This window comes from Convolutriloba macropyga, chromosome 8 (genome assembly GCF_964194025.1).
Source record: "Convolutriloba macropyga chromosome 8, txConMacr16.3, whole genome shotgun sequence".
In the NCBI taxonomy this organism is placed as follows: Eukaryota; Metazoa; Xenacoelomorpha; order Acoela; family Convolutidae; genus Convolutriloba; species Convolutriloba macropyga.
Window position 1 is genome coordinate 19,591,198 of NC_134475.1, and position 14,685 is coordinate 19,605,882.

General features: G+C 35.0%; 2 protein-coding genes across 2 annotated transcripts in view; one reads left to right on the forward strand and one right to left on the reverse strand.

The window, feature by feature from the left end:
* The window catches only part of LOC142344979 (uncharacterized), a 120,248-nt gene that overhangs the window by 58,325 nt on the left and 47,238 nt on the right, over positions 1-14,685 (reverse strand). The window lies entirely within an intron of this gene.
* Positions 7,509-14,685, forward strand: part of LOC142344557 (neprilysin-1-like) — a 59,663-nt gene continuing 52,486 nt past the window's right edge. The window contains exon 1 of the mRNA XM_075396320.1: positions 7,509-7,953. Within this exon, the coding sequence (XP_075252435.1) occupies positions 7,738-7,953 (216 nt within the window). The 5' untranslated portion in view covers positions 7,509-7,737. The remainder of the gene's footprint in view (positions 7,954-14,685) is intronic.

Here is a 14,685-nt window from a genome sequence, read left to right on the forward strand (position 1 = left end):
CTGAACAACAACAGCCAAAATGATTCTGGTCAAAACTTTCGAATTATTTCAACTTAAGGAATAAGTTTTTATTGAAAAAAAAAACGATTTTCGTTCTATATTAACTTAACAGGAGTGGGAAATGATTCTTATAACCTTCATTGTTATACTCAATTGCGATGGATGGATCCAATTCATTTGCGAATGCTTTATTACAAATCGAAATGGGCAATTGCGCCGCAAGTGGCGAGCCATTTACTTATATCTGAGTTGCTAATATCTAGAATGGTCAATCGCGGTGCGATTGACACTTGTCGAAATTACTGAGCTTAATTGAGAAACGTTTTGCAAGATTTAAATAAAACTGAACTCTAGCGTTGCAAATGGGAGACTGAAATTTAAAATGATTACAATTTAAGAAAAAAGGTTTGTTCAACCCGATCACGAACAAGGAAGTAACTTTAAGATTTTTTATAGTATGAACAAATGAATTTCCTGCATAGACAGTATGAACAGACATTACTTTACTAAAAATGGGAGGAAGTAAACTTAACTGAAGTAAGAACAGCACTTGCCCTTCAAATGGAACAAAATAATGCAATTGAACTAAATACGGACATGGATATGTGAAGGGTATCCATTGCCGTATGGCATTTCCCCCTCTTTGAGAGAAAATAAAATTACTAATTAAAATCAGAAAATTAATAATTATTCACCGGTTACTAAATAATAAGATAATAAATAATAAATAAAATAAAAGAGTTTATGAAGTTTGACGATGTTAATTCTGTATCAGAATTTTCCTCATTTTCTGCTTGGAGTACAGTCATCTCCCTGGGCAAATTTTGAGGGTCCTCTGTCCATTCTGTTGAACTTCTTGTAGAAGTTTCTCCAATGTCCTGACGCTCATTTTCAGAGTAACCTTCGGTATTCCTGACTTTTTCTACGATAGTTTGAGACGTCTTCTTTTTCAGCGTTCGCTTACTTTTTCGTACCGAAGAGGTGTCCGAATCAGAGGTATCGCTAATTGTGAGCGGTCTCTTGCTTGACTTTCTCAGAATAGGCGTTGGTGGTTTTGATGAAGCCATTCGCGTCCCAGATGGGCCAGGTGCATCAGAGTTGGTCGATTGTGGCGCGATTGGAGCAATTGGACTTAATTGAAGAATTTGTGTTAAATCTGGCCGATTAATAAAAGCTTCATCATGTTTTGGGTTTCTCTTTGGGATTCTCATTTTCAGGGATCTGGCTATATTACTCGCGGAGGAAATACACGATCTGCCTGAAGAAACTACACTAACATCGTCAGCCTGCTTTCGGTTTCGCTTATTTTTCTTATCTACCGTATTTTTTCTAATCAGGTCCCGCTTATGTTTATGAATTTTCTGTTCAATAGTCTTCTCGTTCATCTTTTTCGGCCGTCTTTCGATATATTGTGTTAGATCAGTGTCCGTTCCGCACGCGTACCGAATTTTGCGATGTCAAAATTTCTGACTCGCACCTCCTGTCTGTTCGGCTCCTTAATTACACTTGTTGTGGGACTCACTTTGCAAACTGTGCTCCCAGGTTCCAGTACTTCGTATAAACCATCCAGGTTTTTCTTTTGTTTTTGGTTCTCATGGAGTTTTCTAGCCAGTTTCACTTGGATACTGCGTTCTGAGCAGGGAATTGATAAAAAAATTCCCTCCGACTTAAATAGGCGTTGTTCGCCGTCGTTCCTCTTCTCTTGATCAGCTCTGGCTCTAGAACTCCCGCCACAAATGACGCGTTCAATTTCTGTATCCGAACAGAGGGCCGTGTCTGCCCATTGCTCCTCTGAAAGATATGATCGACCCTGAATCGTATCTTCGTCTAAATAATATTTAATTACTGCATTATAATCAAGATTTTTACTATTAGATTTAGTAGTGATATTTGATATAGGCGTGTTACATTTCCTACCAAAGTGTGCCTCAAATGGTGTGGTGTTTATTGTTTTTTGTTTTGATATTCTTAGTTGTTGTATTATTGCATTAAGTGAATTTTCTAAGTCAAATTTTTTATTTAATTGTGATTTCATGCAAGATAATTGACGTTTAATTGTTTGAATAATACGTTCCACTAACCCAATTGCTATGTGATCATTTGCTGGTGCATAAATAGGTGTAATATTATTTTCTGTACAGAATGTTTCAAACTTTTTTCCTGTAAAACATCTAGCTTGATCTAATCTAATAGTTCTAGGTACTCCGTGGTGATATATATATTTATTTAAAAATATATATATATTTATTTAAAAATTTGATTACATTTGGGCCTGAAGCGTTATTTACTATTTCTGCTGTGGGGTATTTTGAATATCTATCTATACTTGTAATAAAATATTGTTCTATGCCTTTTTCGTTCAAAATTGGTCCGCCAAAGTCTATTTGTCTTTCGTCATTTGGTTCACTACATTTTGGTAGAGGTGCCCATTTGCGGTGCGAAAACACTGATTTAAGGTTCTTACCAATCTCCGTGCAGGCTTTGCACTCACTGGCTTTTGCCAGTATATTTCTATATATGTATGGCTACCAAATGTTCTGTGCGAGAGATAGCATGGCAAAACTCCAGGGATGTGTAGAATGGATATCCTCCAATACCGCGTCTTTAATTGCCTTTGGGATGTTTATCCGATCATCCAAACACACATAGCCATGCTTGACACTCAAGTCCCGCCAATATGAAAAGAGATAAGGACTTATCTCTTGCAGTCTGTCTGGGTCATTCCGAATGACACAATCCCTCACCTCCTTGAGGATTGCACCTTTACCTGTAAAGATGGCCAGGAACTTCTTGCTGAAGACTTTGTTCAGAGTCTCGGTGAACAATATATCATCTGTCTCCTCAATCTTGCTACCAGTAGGTGTTTCAGTGTTTGAGGTAGTGTTGGTTCCGGGCATAGATGGGGTTGTATCCGAAAACGTCACACTTGCTTTTGTTGGTGTTGATTTGGGTCGGGTAGCTTTGGCCTTCGACATTTTACTAATAGAGTTGACTGAATTATTCAAGATGGAGAGTTTATTTTGTTTATTTACTGTGGAGTTATTTGTAGGTTGAATTTGGGCAAAAAGCGATTGATTCTTGTGCAAATGGTATTTATACTTTGGAAGTTTTGTTTTCGCGCTAAATTTAGCGTTATTAGGTGGATTATTTGACTTAATACCATTAATGGGCTTTATTGGGGAAAATTGTTCAGAGTGTTCACATTATTTACTGTCTGACATTTGCACATCTTTTGCAGCAAATTTGTTAATGGAATGTGAATTATTAACTTTACAGTTATTTGGTGCAAATTGGAATTTTGTAACTTTAAGTGGCATTTGCGATGCAAACGGATGTTTCAAATACTGATTAATTTTAGAATTAGTAAGTGTTAATTGCGTCGCAAATGGTGTTTTCGGTAGCAAAGGGAGTGATTGTGATGCAAATGCTTTATTGCGTATATGTGAATTAGTATTCAGTAATGTAGGCAGTTGCGGCGCGAATAGCCGTTTTAACTTGTGTGAAGGCCAATTTGACTTATATATGCTATTAAAGTTTTTAGTTGCGTTTTGTTTATTTGTAATCAGGTGTTTCATAGAATCACGGATTTTTGAAATTGTTGCTACAACAAAGTGTTCGTCATTTGTAGATATCTTTTTAGCTCTCGCATATGGATTCCTTGAGATATAGTCAACGAGACCCATTTTTGCACCTGGCATATGTTCTATTGTGAAGTTGTACGGAAGTAGTCTGTCTATCCATCGTGATAGTCGGCTGTTGTACGATTTGTTTGATCTGTGCTCCTTGAGTACGGACAGTAGAGCTCTATGGTGTGTTACTACTGTAAAATTTTTCCCGTACAAATAGTATTTAAAATAGTCAATTGACCAAACTATTCCCCAAAAACTCCAATTCATTAACACTATAGCGTTCCTCTGTTGAATTGAGAAATTGTGACGCGAATGCTATTGGTTTCCAACCGTCTGGTGTATTTTGCTCCAATGCTGCTCCCAGTCCGGAACGGGAGGCATCACATTTGACTTGAACATCAAGTTTTGGGTTATAGTGGCTAATTTTTGTGCTATTGGCAATTTTTTCTTTGATCAGATTAAAATGTTTTGTGTGTTCTCTGTCCAGAAAAACTTTACTGATTTTTTGAGAAGTGGTCGAAGTGGGTGACATTATTGTGCAAGATGTGTTATGAATTTACCAATACAGTGTACTGACCCTAAGAATGATCTAAGGCGTTTTAGTGTTGTTGGTGGTGGTATTGTTAAAATTGCTGCAGTTTTACTTTCTAGGGGTGAAATTTCAGTTTGTGTAAACTATTAGCCTAGCCATTCAATTTCAGTTTTTGCGAAATGACATTTCTGAAGATTAATTCTTAGATTATCGTCATCTAGCTTTTTTAAACATTTGAAAACATATGCCAAATTGTCTGCTTCAGTGCCGGAACTGACGATTATGATATCGTCCAAAAAACAATATGTGTTTTGTAGACCTAGAAGTGTATAGTCCATAGCTTTCTGAAATTCTGCCGGCATATCTGTAAGACCATAAAAACCAGTTTTTAATCTATATGTACCAGTAGATTCTCCACAGATGTTAAAGTTACAGTGTTTTGCTGTGTCGTGGTGTAATTTTAAATGGCTATATGCATACTTTAAGTCTAATGTGGTGAAATACGCTTGTTGACCGTTTTGTGTGTTGGTAAGGTGCTGTGACATTGTATCAATTAGCATATCAATATTAGGCATTTGATATTTATTTTTATGTATGGCTTTATTTAGTACTTTGGAATCTAATGCGAGTTTTATTGATTGATCTTTGTTTACTGTGATAACGATCGGGGAGATGAAATGTTCGTTGGAGCAACTAGATAGTTTTTCGATATGACCTTCAGTTTGTAATCTTTCTAATTCCTCCGACACTCTAGGTTGTAGATTTATCGGAACACGTCGACCTTTTTGATGCTTTGCTGTAAACTTTTGATGAAACTTTGATTTTGCTACATGTGTTTTGGACAAACCAATTCTTGATACTAAATGAGGAAATTGCGTCGCGATTGTCTCTTTAATTTTACATGTAGAAGTATTAATGTTATTAACGTATTTACTATTTTCTGGTTGTTGTACCACCGCGAGTCCCAGGGTTGTGAAAAGATCCCTCCCGATTATGTTTTTGTGCCCATCTTCTACCACAGTCAACATTGCTGCTCTATCTTTCCACTGATTGTAGGTTATTGTGGTTTCCAAATGCCCAAGAACTTTTATGGGTTCATTTGAAAAAGTTTTCAAATTTCTTCTTTCTTTCGTGTCCGTCCACTTAGCAGATTTTGTGGTTCGGAGGATTTGGTCTGCCAAAATTTCCGTTATGATGCTAGCTGCACTTCCAGGGTCGATCATTGCGAGCGCTCTAATTTCTCCCAGTTGTACCTCTACATTAAGTGGTTCCAGTTGATTTACCGAGTCAGACGAAATCACCACCACGTAATCATCCGAATCGCTGTCGTAGTTTGAGTCATACACATGTTCATACAGTTGTTGGTAGCTTGTTATGTAATTGACAGATTCTTCATCATCACTCTTTTCGGGAGACTGGTCAATTTGATTGACGTTCGTTTGTTGGGCTTTCTGTATTTGTCCCTGTGACTTTTTCGGTTTGCGACATTTTCTTGCGAAATGGCCAATGATGCCAAAATTATTGCATTCTTTACCATTCGCGGGGCAAATCTGTTTATGGTTATGGCTCCAACGAAGGCCACAATTAATTCGTTTTCTGAATAATGGCAGATCAAATCATTCTAATGCAGCATTTCTCCACTGAGTTATTTGCATTGAAGGTCATCTCTTTGTTCATACACATTTTAAAAAAAAGTTTGATTTTTGGGGGGTTTTCTATCTGTTCCTCATTTTGTAGACATTTATGCCAAAAATTTGGATGAGTGGGGTCGGAAATTAAAGTGCCAACGCACTTCAACGCCTCCTTGTTTAGTTTTTGGACCAAATTTAATAAAAAGCAGCTATAACAAACTTAGCAAAAGTGCCTTCACTGATAACACAGAACGCTGTATAGATGTGTCAAACTTTCTGCTGAACAACAACAGCCAAAATGATTCTGGTCAAAACTTTCGAATTATTGCAACTTAAGGAATAAGTTTTTATTGAAAAAAAAAACGATTTTCGTTCTATATTAACTTAACAGGAGTGGGAAATGATTCTTATAACCTTCATTGTTATACTCAATTGCGATGGATGGATCCAATTCATTTGCGAATGCTTTATTACAAATCGAAATGGGCAATTGCGCCGCAAGTGGCGAGCCATTTACTTATATCTGAGTTGCTAATATCTAGAATGGTCAATCGCGGTGCGATTGACACTTGTCGAAATTACTGAGCTTAATTGAGAAACGTTTTGCAAGATTTAAATTAAACTGAACTCTAGCGTTGCAAATGGGAGACTGAAATTTAAAATGATTACAATTTAAGAAAAAAGGTTTGTTCAACCCGATCACGAACAAGGAAGTAACTTTAAGATTTTTTATAGTTTGAACAAATGAATTTCCTGCATAGACAGTATGAACAGACATTACTTTACTAAAAATGGGAGGAAGTAAACTTAACTGAAGTAAGAACAGCACTTGCCCTTCAAATGGAACAAAATAATGCAATTGAACTAAATACGGACATGGATATGTGAAGGGTATCCATTGCCGTATGACATTCATGGAGGCAGCGTAATTTATTGAAAAAATTCTCTGGGTTATCCATTTGAAACTTTCACTTTGGGCTTCTGGTGGTTAATTTCAAACAGTGAAGTAGGAAAAGAAACAAAAATGGTTTATTTCGAACTCTTTACAATATTCTTTTAAACGAGTCGACCGTGACTAGCAACACGAATTTGAAATTGATTTTTTAGTAAATTACGTCCCACTAATATAAAATCAAAAATCAGCGATTAAAGAAATGCAGATTCAGAACGCACCATATTTCTAATTCACTCTTTACTTCATTGTCTTCATTAAAATTGCAAAACAGACACTTCTTTATACGATATTTATTATCGGGTGATAATTGAACGAATAGACTTTTTAGCATAACTTATTTGTCATTTTATATAGTTAGAAGTCAAACCCTGGTAAATATCAGAAAAATAGAAACAAAACGCTGTAGACAGTACCTAAAACTGGTCATTCGAAGGTTGATTTTAACGCGACTGGCTTTCAGATAAAAGTACACTATGAAAAATTAAAGCAACTCTTGATATCAGCAAATAAAAACATTAATCTAGAATTTATGGCAATATGCAAGAAACCGGTAGCCGCCCGAGAGTTTTGTTATCAATGCAACATTAAAAATATCATCAAAGACCGCACCAATATAAATACTATCCTATTATATGTTCACACATTACGGGACAACTAAGGTATCTTAACGAAAGGAACAATGTTATCTCACATACGATTTATCAAGATAATAATACTATTTGACTAACGAGTGGTTTCAATATTTGAAAGGGTGGGTAAAAAACAAAATAGGTGAACTTAAATAGTGAGCAAACAATGACCTTGATTCGTACTTGATTCATATTCAAGATACAACCCCAAAGAAGTTAAACAGACTAACAAATCTCGAGAGTCAGCCCACGCAAATATTCTTCGCTATAATCCTGAGGAAAAACTTGGTAAGAACTTGTCAGGCACAGAATAAATAAGAATTATTGCTAAGATTTATCATAATTACTGATACCAAACTCAATGGCTGAAATGCGCAGCTATTTCCAATCGAAATGGTTCTGCATAGCTCAGAATCTAGTTTCGCTTGTTCTCTTAATTGGAGTGATAGCATTGTTAACGGTCCTTCTTCTGGGATCAAGTGGCAATGATGAGGAGACAAACAATTTGGATCCTCAGTACGCAGCCGAGAGTGCCAAAATTCTGGCATCGATGAACATGGAGGCTGATCCTTGTGAGGTAAGATAGAAGTCATCCTGAGTGCATACAATGAAACCCCGGGACGAGGTTTCACCCTTAATCCACCCCTAATTAGCGGGGATTAGGGTGTAATGCGTATTCCGCTCCTATTTATCCGGGAAAAGAGTGCAAGAGTGTAATTTTTATAATGACACTATTTTTACACTCTTTTCTCTACTCTTTTTTCACTCTTTGCAAAGAGTGCAATTTAGGGTGGACTGATAAAAAGTTACTCTTATACCAAATACCAATATAACCAAATTGAAACCGCAAACTCAAGTATCATTTGGCACAATGGTAAATGCACAAAGTCAAGGTAATCTGTACGACAGAGGGATGACGGGGGATCAAACCTCACTACCTCTCTCCACTTTTATTTTTAAAATTACACTCTGATAATTACACTCTTCCACCTTTAACTAAGCGGAGAAATAGGGTGTATTTTTACACTCTTTTACCTCTTATTTTTGGGCAAAATGCTTGGCCCGGGATGGCATATCCGGGTTCAGATTTTGACAGAAAAATATGTAAGGTATGCCGCGAATAGCGGAGAACTTATTTCACGGCAAAGCTTCTGAATCTGTTAGTGATGATTTTTGGTAATTTGGTAATTTTTGGATATTTGATAGTTACGATTTAAGCGGTGAATTTTTTCCACCACCTATGTTCTCATTTACATCATAATTGCTAATTTGTTTATTTAGAGCAAACACTAATCCAAAAAATAAAGCACAAATACATCAGTCAAAACGATTTTGTTTGTAAAGTTACTTTAGAAATCTGAAAAAAAGTGGACAGGCTGTAATCAAAATTAACTAGCGAAAGTTCCTTTTCGCCAATGGAAAATTTTAGTTTTCTGGAAAGGAGGTTAGCTTCACCCCCCCCCCCCCCCCAAAGTTACTTTTCATACCAATCGAATTGGCTGCAACTGTACACATTGCGCTGACCTGTTCAAAAAATAATCGGCAATTTGTCCGAAATAGTTGCGATAAATTCAAAAGTCATATTCTCAAAAAACAAATAAAATGAACGAGATTTAAAAAAATTGCAGGAGAACGGTGTACAAAATATTTTGACCTTCAAAACTGATTTAGATTGATGATCTGTTAAATTGTCTCCAAAAAATTCCAAAAAGAGTATGTATATTCAAATCATCCAAGTAAAATAAGCAGAAGGTAGGTAAATCACGAGCAACCAATTAATTTTTAGCGCGAATTAAAAAAAACAGCAGGACAAGTCCTGAAATACAATCCACAGAAGTCAGTGAAAAACTTAGAACTACTGCACCTGACCAGCAGATCAATTGAACAATGCCAGCCAAAAAGAAAAACAGTCTCAAAAGGGGAGAATCTAAAATAATGAAAGAAGCTAAACAAAAATATAAGCATAGCTAAGTCTCTTGAAAATTTATCCTAATAGCCAAAAATTGATCCGGTTAAAATAACTATTAACCCACTCAGAAGCCTTGAAAAGGGTTTATTGGCTAATGAAGATTAAAAATCGAGAAATATGACAAACACTTAAAAAATTGAACATTGCAAAAATTAAAGAAAGCCTCTTAGTTTTGCAAAAATTTAGATGTTCAAAGCCTCTTTTTCGTCTCTTGTATCTGCCTAAAAACCCATCTGCAAGACCTAAAAAAGTTTTATCGACCCGTGAACATCGATAAAAATTTGAAAACAACTGCAAATTTTAATAAAATGTTGCTACAACTTATGACCTCAATTTCTTCAGAACCATTTCATTCCCTCTAGAGGCTATAAAGTAACCCAATTGCAAGCCATAAAAAATTCATTGGCCCATAAAGACCGATAAACTATGAACATGACAAAATTATTCAGAAATTTGGAAAAGAATTTTCAAATTTCATCAAAAATTTTTAAAAAACTCGGAATATTAAAAAGTTGAAAACCATGCCGTTGCCCCTGAAAATTATGTAGTAACCTACAAGTCAAATCCTAGAGGAGATTAACTAGCCGCTGAGGTAAAAAAAAACAAAACAAAAGGGATTTTCAAAAAAACTTGAAAACAAATTGCAAAATTTATCAAAAATTGTTAAAAATCGGGACATTTTAAAGTTTAAAACCGTTCTATCATCACTATCAACTATGCAGTAACCTATTGTCAGACCCTAAAAGAGATTGGTTTTATGGCCCCTGAGGCTGGAAAAAATAAAAAAGAGAAAATTTTCAAAAACAAAACTTGAAAAAAAATGCAAACATTAGTATCATTTTTCGTGTTTATGATTGCATTAAGGACTAATCACGCAGAAAACTCGGAAAACCGAGGAAAATTGCATCATTTTGTGTTCAAAACTCCTAAAAATGACCGTTTAACCTTGAATTAAGGCCCTCCCAGCAGCTGCACCACTTTAAGAGCTTGAAAGACTACTCAAGCAAGCTCAGGGCCTCTTATGAAACTTAAGGCCTGCTAGGTGCTACCTGTTTATCCCGTTTTTAAAGGTCAAAGTCCATGAAATGGGTGGAAACATCTTACAAAATACTTGGATTGTAAAAACTCGCTCCAATACGAAAGCAATTTAGTCGAAGAATGCGTACATGTAAGAACAGAATGCTGATTTCAAGTGAACGTGACTTCCCCGGTCGAAACACAAAAGTTAGAAGAAACACAACAGAAACTGTCCTAAAAATGATCCACGGGATTTTAAAACTTTAGCCCACCATCAAAAAAGCCTTTCTGATCAACATCGAAAGAGCCTTTCGGTATTCAACAAGGCATACTAAAACGTACACGAAAAAGACGTTCACACTGCGGGACCTTATACAGCATACACCAACTTCAGAAATCCAATTAGAGAAAATAACAGGTCAATAAATAGGAAACTTGACAAAACTCGATTTTTTCTAATGTATTCGAAGAAAGTCATTGAAACGCAAAATTAAAACTTCAACTTTAAGCGGCAAGAAACCATCCATCATTAGAAAACATATGCCAACTTTTATAATACGAGGAGACGACATAAATATCAGCCAATTTTTTTAACTTTGCTGATTTTTGTTCTTTTTTTCTCGAATTGTTAACGAGCTTTATTATGGAGTGGTCCCATATCTTTTTTACAAGTTATTTTGTTTAGTTTCAGTATTATCTGACGCTATTTCGACCTTGTTAAGAAGTTTTTTTTTAAAATGGACATAAAGTAATTAATGTTTGGATGTAATTAATGTTTGTTGTTATTGATGTTTGATTGCTCTTCCTCTTGACTTGCTTCTTAATAATCTCACCAATCTCACCAATCGAATGCGGCATTTTTTACTCGAATGAGTTATTTGCGTTAGAGGCAATCTTTTTTGCATACACAGTTTTTTTAATCTTTGAAATTTTTGGGGTTTTCTATCTGTTTCTCATTTGGTAGACAATTATGCCAAAAATTTGGATGAGCGGGCTCCGAACATTATGTGGATTACCTCCTTGTTGTAATAGCCTATTTGCATGACTATTTAATAGCCGTTCTTACTTTTAATGTTTTGGTTAAAATATGCTCATTATTTGATTTCGAATACTGAAGACGCCGTAATTGTTTGCCTTTACTCTGTAAGGCTCTTAGTGGTTATTTTATCTTGGAATTATTCGTGGTTACTTTATCTTGGAATTATTAAGTACCAGCTTTCGAATCATGGCTCAAACAAATAGAAAATGTATTGATGATGTTTTGAAGACAGTTTACTTATATTTATTTGTGCAGCAATCTCTACTTCGGTGTGTATCGAAGGCATCTAGAGGCACACACACGTATGCTTAATTTAATGCCATATATTTTCAAAATTTGCATGAATTTTTAGTATTGCCCATTTTGTAGCTTTCATGTTATCTTGTTGTGGACTTACTAACGAAATTGCTCAGTGGCTTTTCAATTAGGAACAAACGAATTTATTGAATGGTTGTAGTTTGTAGTTGATGGTTTTATACAATTTGACGTCAAATTGTATAAAACCATCAACTACAAACTACAACCATTCAATAAATTCGTTTGTTCCTAATTGAAAAGCCACTGAGCAATTTCGTTAGTAAGTCCACAACAAGATAACATGAAAGCTACAAAATGGGCAATACTAAAAATTCATGCAAATTTTGAAAATATATGGCATTAAATTAAGCATACGTGTGTTTGCCTCTAGATGCCTTCGATACACACCGAAGTAGAGATTGCTGCACAAATAAATATAAGTAAACTGTCTTCAAAACATCATCAATACATTTTCTATTTGTTTGAGCCATGATTCGAAAGCTGGTACTTAATAATTCCAAGATAAAGTAACCACGAATAATTCCAAGATAAAACAACCACTAAGAGCCTTACAGAGTAAAGGCAAACAATTACGGCGTCTTCAGTATTCGAAATCAAATAATGAGCATATTTTAACCAAAACATTAAAAGTAAGAACGGCTATTAAATAGTCATGCAAATAGGCAATTACAACAAGGAGGTAATCCACATAATGTTCGGAGCCCGCTCATCCAAATTTTTGGCATAATTGTCTACCAAATGAGAAACAGATAGAAAACCCCAAAAATTTCAAAGATTAAAAAAACTGTGTATGCAAAAAAGATTGCCTCTAACGCAAATAACTCATTCGAGTAAAAAATGCTGCATCCGATTGGTGAGATCAACCATTATTAAGAAGCCAAGTTAAGGGAAAGAGCAATCAAACATCAATAACAACGAACATTAATTACATCCAAACATTAATTACTTTATGTCCATTTTAAAAAAAACTTCTTAACAAGGTCGAAATAGCGTCAGATAATACTGAAATTAAACAAAATAATTTTTAAAAAAGATATGGGACCATTCCATAATAAAGCTCGTTAACAATTCGAGAAAAAAGAACAAAAATCAGCAAAGTTAAAAAAAATTGGCTTCTTTTTTGAAAACAATTAATTTCAAGTTAATGAAAACCATTAGATAGCAATTGGAAACATTAAAAATTTTATGACTACAAACGCCTCTATTGGAGGGCATTAAGGCCTCTCACTGTTCAATTTTTTTGTTCGGCTTCATTAAGAGCAACAAATAGAGACAGCCAAAAATTCAATTAAAACTTGCGAGAAAACGCTGTCGAAGCCTTAAAGCCATATTTAGCCTCTCAAAATATGTTAAATTGAGCCTTCCTCGAAAACTAATGATGTGGTATGCAAATTCTCATTAATGAGAATAGGTGACGAACAGAACAAAAGAGAAAAAAGTGTCAAAATTAAAGAATACTTTGTTTTTTTAAACAATTATTTTCAAAGTCATCAAAGCTATTAGCTAGAAAATTAAAAAATTAAATAGGTTCGTTTATTCGTCCAAAGGAAGTGCTTGAGAACTGTTATTATTCAGTATATGCCTCACGTCTAAAAGAAGATCCGTCAAATATAGACAAAATTTAGTTTACTTTTTTCGCGAAAAACTCGTGTCGAAGCCGTAAATTCATTACGAATAATTTAAAAACATTAGGTTTTATACGTTTGTAACAAAAAGACAAAAAAGAACAAAAATGAGAAATTAAAAATTGTTTTTTTTTTGGTTTTTGAAAACAATCGTTTGGGCTATTGTTGTTCAGCAGAAAGTTTGGCACATCTATTCAGCGTTCTGTGTTCTCGGTGAACGCAGTTTTGCTAAGTTTGTTCTCGCTGCTTTTCATTAAATTTGGTGCAAAAACTAAACATCGAGGCTCGTTAATGTGCGTTTGCACATAAAGTTTCGACCCCGCTCATCCACAGTTTTGGTATAAATGTCTACCAAATGAGGATCAGATAGAAAACCCAAAAAATTCAAGTATTTTTCAAAGAAAAATGTGTATGAACAAAGATCGCCTGCGACGCAAATAACTCAGTGGCTCAAAAATGCCGCATTAGTTTGATGAGATTATTCAGTACTCAGAAATCGAGTCAAGACGAACACCAAAATCAAACAACAACAACAAACAATAATTGCATCCAAAACTTGTTCATTTTAACATAGCCGGCAGATTACCGGGATAGTTGCGCAAAATTAATCTTGCGGGCCGTATAATAGGGAAAGCAACAGATACAGATCTAAATTGAAAGAAAAATCGACGCAGCTCAAAAAGCTAGGTAAGAAATATTTAGCGAAAAATTAAAAAATCTCGTTACAATTCATTCCGCATAAGCCTTTTAATAGGAACCTTCACTGTCAATATGAGTTCCCCTGGCTTTAACCTTTTCAAATTAAAGTTGAGTTTTAAAGTGCAAAAGTTATTTTATTGAGTGAGGTAAGTGACGTATAATCTAAAACTAATCACGCAAATGAGCTTAAAATCTGTGATGGAGAGAGAATGAGAAATGACGTCACACTCGCCAACGCTTTCAGTGAGAGGAATAAATCATGGAGAAAATTTGAATTTTCAGCTTTGCTATATGACCAAATGTAAAACGAAAAAGAGCGTAAGACGACGAAAAAAGAAAAAAAATAAAGAGCAGCGCAATGTAACTTCGCTCAGCTTAAAGATTCGCAGCTATAAAAAACTTTTTAAAAAGACAAAGTAGCGTCATATAAAACTTAAAAGATTTATGATTACCTATAGAGCAGCGCAATATCGCTTCGCTCAGCTTAAAGATTTGCAGCTATAAAAAACTTCTTAAAAAGACAAAATAGCGTCATACAAAACTTAAAAGATTTATGATTACCTATAGTTCTATAGGAGGGCATTAAGACCTGTCATTATTCAATTTTCTAAGCGGTTACAAAAAGAACAATTAGACAACAAA